This window comes from Penaeus chinensis, chromosome 5 (genome assembly GCF_019202785.1).
Source record: "Penaeus chinensis breed Huanghai No. 1 chromosome 5, ASM1920278v2, whole genome shotgun sequence".
Lineage (NCBI taxonomy): Eukaryota > Metazoa > Arthropoda > Malacostraca > Decapoda > Penaeidae > Penaeus > Penaeus chinensis.
The window spans coordinates 3754553-3759489 of record NC_061823.1 but is presented as its reverse complement, the minus strand read 5'-3'; the positions used below and the strand labels follow the sequence as shown (position 1 = coordinate 3759489).

The following is a 4937-nucleotide window of genomic DNA, read 5'->3' as shown; positions in this document are numbered from 1 at the left end:
AAAGGACAAAATCCACACAAGTATACATAAGAGTATGGCTAGATTTTAAGGCAACTGAAATACCAATATAGCATTTAAATCTAATTCTCTTCTTAAATATATTCCTTGCAGACAAGATCTTATAAGACAAATGACTACTACCTTGATATCCTTTACTTTGAGGATGACTGCATTTAGTTTACAGTCTACAGTCTACATTTTCTTGATCTGTAAGATGAAGTTGAATCAATCTTCATAAATGCTGTGTTGCTACAATATACTAATAGGTCACTTCATGAGTGTCGGAAAGATGTGACACATCATTTGTTTCCATTTATCTTTATTTATCAAATTATGTAACACAGATATCATAATAAGCTGCACAATACATATATAAAAGTTGAAAGGAAAACTGCTATTTTGAAACTTAAATACATCAACTGAATTTAGAAGAAAATCACAAAGAAACTGTGGGAATAACTTGACATCAAGAATTTTCCTAAATAAACAGACATCTTGTCCAAAGCAGTTTCTGTTCGGTTCAGTTTGTTTCAACATACTTGTGAGGAGATGCTGCACACATCAGGAAAAGCAATACATGAGTGACATTGAAAACTGAGGAGGATAAAGGGAGGGAGGGAGGGAGAGAGATGGAGAAGGAAATGGAACTTGCAAAGAAATGGTGGTATGTTGGGAACAAGGCAGGGAGCGAGATGGAAAACATGAAAGTGAGAGGAGGCAATTAAGGTGAAGGAAAGAAGGAAAAAAGGGAAGAAAATGAGGAGAATAAGAAAACGGAATGGAAAGAAGGAGAAGGAAAGAAGGTAGGGGTGATGGGAAAGGAGGAAAGATGAACTGAAGGACAGGAGAAAGACAGAAGGAAAGAAAGGGAGGGGAAAGGAGAGAAAGAGGTATGGGAGAAGAATGAAAAAAGGAATGAAGAAAATAAGGGAATAGAAGATGGAAGATGGAGGGAAATAAAGGAGGCAGCAGGAGAGAAGGAAAAGAGGGGAAAAAAGGAAGGGACAAGGAACGAGGGAAGGGAGGGAAGGGGAGAAGAAGAAAGAGGAAAACAGGGAAAGGAGGGAGAAGGAAGGGGGTGTAGAAATAGAAAAGAGGGGGAAGGAAAGAGGGTGAAAAAAAGGGAGGGAAAAGAAAAGAGCAAGAGGAGGGAGGATGAACTAAAGAAGGAAGAAAAGAATGATGAAGGTGAAGCAGGATGGGAAGTTGGATAGCACAGGATTAATAAATAATAATTTAAAAAATGAAGTTAGTGAATGAGGCATCACAAAGACGGTAGTTTTTGAAACAGGTATCTTCTCAACAAGGCCCATTGAACAGAGAGGTGAACATGTACATTCAAAGCATCAGTGAGATTCCAGCCTTTGCCTTCTGAATAGGATGACTTAGAGTTTGGGAGGATGCGTTATAATGTGCAAATATGTCATATAAAATGCATTGAAGTTCCATCAAAATTACTTCTCTTTACACACAATTTTTTTTTTGCATGTGTGTCTGTGTACTTGTCTGTTTGAAAGCACATTTATCTGTATGGTAGTGTGTTTTGTGAATGTATTATTTCTATGGCAACATCTAAGAATTTGTACATGGCAAAAGACAAAAAGACCCATTATATAAGGTATATGAATATACATAACAAGCTCAAAATGCAGAAGCACAGCTCAGTAATATGACATTATATATATATATTTATTATTCATGATGCTACTGATCTGGTTACACTGACATGTCCACTTCCTTGTTCTTATTAATACATTTGTAGTTAATAAACAATAATATACAGAAGCCTGTTTTAAAAAAGTTTAAAAAAAGGTCCAGCTTTCAATGAACAAAAAAATAACTTAATGAAACTTCCTGTTTTTTTCTGTTTAGTAACAGAAAATCAGCACAACAAAAATATCTATATATTTTAAAGTATTTCACAAATCTAAAGTCCTGTTTGACTGCTGAATCATATATTTTTAGTAGTCTTAAGAAAATACATTACTCATGCATTTAGTAAAACCTGTCTAGAGAACAGCATGGTTTTGTAATTCTGAAGCCTCATTGTTTTGCACAGTCTGGGGCACTAACATTAATCCTATCTTCTGAGTAAAATACCCACTGTATGAAATCAGACTGGTGCGCTGGGGGATGGAATGATTGAGTCTTCTCCATACTTCTCAAATCATCAAGGAAAGTGGTATCTTGTACACTTTTATGATTCTAACACAAGGCAAATTATCAGAACAAAATCAAATGTAGTAAAAAAAGGTTTAACAGTAACCTCTGAATTGGAGGGCTACTTCACTGGGTTCTTTTGAAAACACAAAAGGATAATAAAAGGCAATTTCACCAGATAAAGGGGGCAGGGGACTTTACTGGTTCACTTGGGACATCACAGATGAGTGCATATAAACACTGTGGTAATGTGGACATAAAAGTACACCAGAATCACTAGCATCAACCATTCTCACTTCTTCTTGAGCCCACCAGTGTTAAACTTGAAGAATATGATGTCACCGTCCTCGACTACGTAGGTACGTCCTCTTTGGTGGTACTTGCCAGCAGCCTGGGAAAGAATCAAGTGATCAGTGGTACCTATACACTGGCTGAAAAATATTTCTCCCTCTCTCTCTCCCTCTCCCCCATCTCTCTATCTTCCCTATCTCTCTTTCTCTCTCACCCCCCCCCCTATAGCACTATCTCTCCCTCTCCCCCCATCTCTCTCTCTCTCTCTCTCTCTCTCTCTCTCTCTCTCTCTCTCTCATCTCTCTCCTCTCTCTCTCTCTCTCTCTCTCTCTCTCTCTCTCTCTCTCCCCGTCTCTCTCTCTCTCTCCCCGTCTCTCTCTCTCTCCCCGTCTCTCTCTCTCTCCCCGTCTCTCTCTCTCTCTCCCCGTCTCTCTCTCTCTCTCCCCGTCTCTCTCTCTCTCTCCCCGTCTCTCTCTCTCTCTCCCCGTCTCTCTCTCTCTCCCCGTCTCTCTCTCTCTCCCCGTCTCTCTCTCTCTCCCCGTCTCTCTCTCTCTCCCCGTCTCTCTCTCTCTCCCCGTCTCTCTCTCTCTCTCTCTCTCTCTCTCTCTCTCTCTCTCTCTCTCTCTCTCTCTCTCTCTCTCTCTCTCTCTCTCTCTCTCTCTCTCTCTCTTTTCCCCCCGTCTCTCTCTCTCTCTCTTTTCCCCCCGTCTCTCTCTCTCTCTCTCTCCCCCGTCTCTCTCTCTCTCTCCCCCCGTCTCTCTCTCTCTCCCCCCCCGTCTCTCTCTCTCTCTCCCCCCCCCGTCTCTCTCTCTCTCTCTCTCTCTCCCCCCCCCCCCGTCTCTCTCTCTCTCTCTCTCTCTCTCCCCGTCTCTCTCTCTCTCTCTCTCTCTCCCCGTCTCTCTCTCTCTCTCTCTCTCTCTCTCCCCGTCTCTCTCTCTCTCTCTCTCTCTCCCCGTCTCTCTCTCTCTCTCTCCCCGTCTCTCTCTCTCTCTCTCTCTCTCTCTCTCTCTCTCTCTCTCTCTCTCTCTCTCTCTCTCTCTCTCTCTCTCTCTCTCTCTCTCTCTCTCTCTCTCTCTCTCTCTCTCTCTCTCTCTCTCTCTCTCTCTCTCTCTCTCTCTCTCCTCTCTCTCTCTCTCTCTCTCTCTCTCTCTCTCTCTCTCTCTCTCTCTCTCTCTCTCTCTCTCTCTCTCTCTCTCTCCTCTCTCTCTCTCTCTCTCTCTCTCTCTCTCTCTCTCTCTCTCTCTCTCTCTCTCTCTCTCTCTCTCTCTCTCTCTCTCTCTCTCTCTCTCTCTCTCTCTCTCTCTCTCTCTCTCTCTCTCTCTCTCTCTCTCTCTCTCTCTCTCTCTCTCCCTGTCTCTCTCTCTCTCTCTCTCTCTCTCTCTCTCTCTCTCTCTCTCTCTCTCTCTCTCTCTCTCTCTCTCTCTCTCTCTCTCTCTCCCCGTCTCTCTCTCTCTCTCTCTCTCCCCCCGTCTCTCTCTCTCTCTCTCTCTTCCCGTCTCTCTCTCTCTCTCTTCCCGTCTCTTTCTCTCTCTCTCTCTTCCCGTCTCTCTCTCTCTCTCTCTCTCTCTCTCTCTCTCTCTCTCTCTCTCTCTCTCTCTCTCTCTCTCTCTCTCTCTCTCTGTCTCTGTCTCTGTCTCTGTCTCTCCCCCGTCTCTCTCTCTCTCTCTCTCTCTCTCTCTCTCTCTCTCTCTCTCTCTCTCTCTCTCTCTCTCTCTCTCTCTCTCTCTCTCTCTCTCTCTCTCTCTCACAATAGATACCCTCCAGCACAATCAAAGTTTGATTACATTTACTGAATGTAATGAAGCATGAGCATCAAAAGGTGGTTTCATAACTAAATTGCTATTGGTAATGATAACAGCTACTACTTATAATAAAGAGAAACCATTGATTGAAAAAAGGATTAACTTAATACTTATTCACATAAAATGAATGTTTTATTTGTAAGCAAGAAAATGTGAATATATATTCATATACTTGTATTTGAACCAATGGGAAAAACTGTAATACTGTAAATATGCAATCTGTGTGATTATATTAAGAATAGTGCTAGTGGTATTCACTACTATACATTACCTTTGCTCCTGCCTCAGAACCTTCTTCCTTGAAATCTTCAAACTTCATCACCTCAGCCATGACAAAGCCTCGTTCGAAGTCAGTGTGGATTTTACCAGCAGCTTGAGGAGCCTTGGTTCCTTTCTGTTTGTTGGAAGGAAATTTTTGATACAAATGCATTAATATCAAAAATGTCAAGATAGATTTCATTCCCCGACTAGGCTTACAGATGAAAATAGAAATATAAACTAATGAATTAAATTAACTATATTAAAATGATTCCTTCTGATGCAGTGTGATTCGAGAATTTAATGTTATATCAAAATATACTAAACCCAAACATTTTTTTTTTCTATAACTTGACTTTATCAGTGAAATGGCTGGTCCAGTCTTCACCTGCATGCTACTCACCTGGATAGTCCATGCTTTCACCT

At 41.7% G+C, this 4937-nt stretch overlaps 1 protein-coding gene across 1 annotated transcript in view; it reads right to left on the bottom strand.

Annotated features, from left to right (window-relative positions):
* Window positions 1-2329: 2329 nt before the first annotated feature.
* LOC125025710 (obg-like ATPase 1) overlaps window positions 2330-4937 on the bottom strand; it is a 64722-nt gene continuing 62114 nt past the window's right edge. Inside the window, exons 9-11 of the mRNA XM_047613852.1 lie at window positions 4915-4937; window positions 4525-4647; window positions 2330-2551 (exon numbers count right to left, since the gene is read on the bottom strand). The exon at window positions 4915-4937 is cut by the window's right edge and continues 74 nt beyond it. Of these exons, the coding sequence (XP_047469808.1) occupies window positions 2453-2551; window positions 4525-4647; window positions 4915-4937 (245 nt within the window). The 3' untranslated portion in view covers window positions 2330-2452. The remainder of the gene's footprint in view (window positions 2552-4524; window positions 4648-4914) is intronic.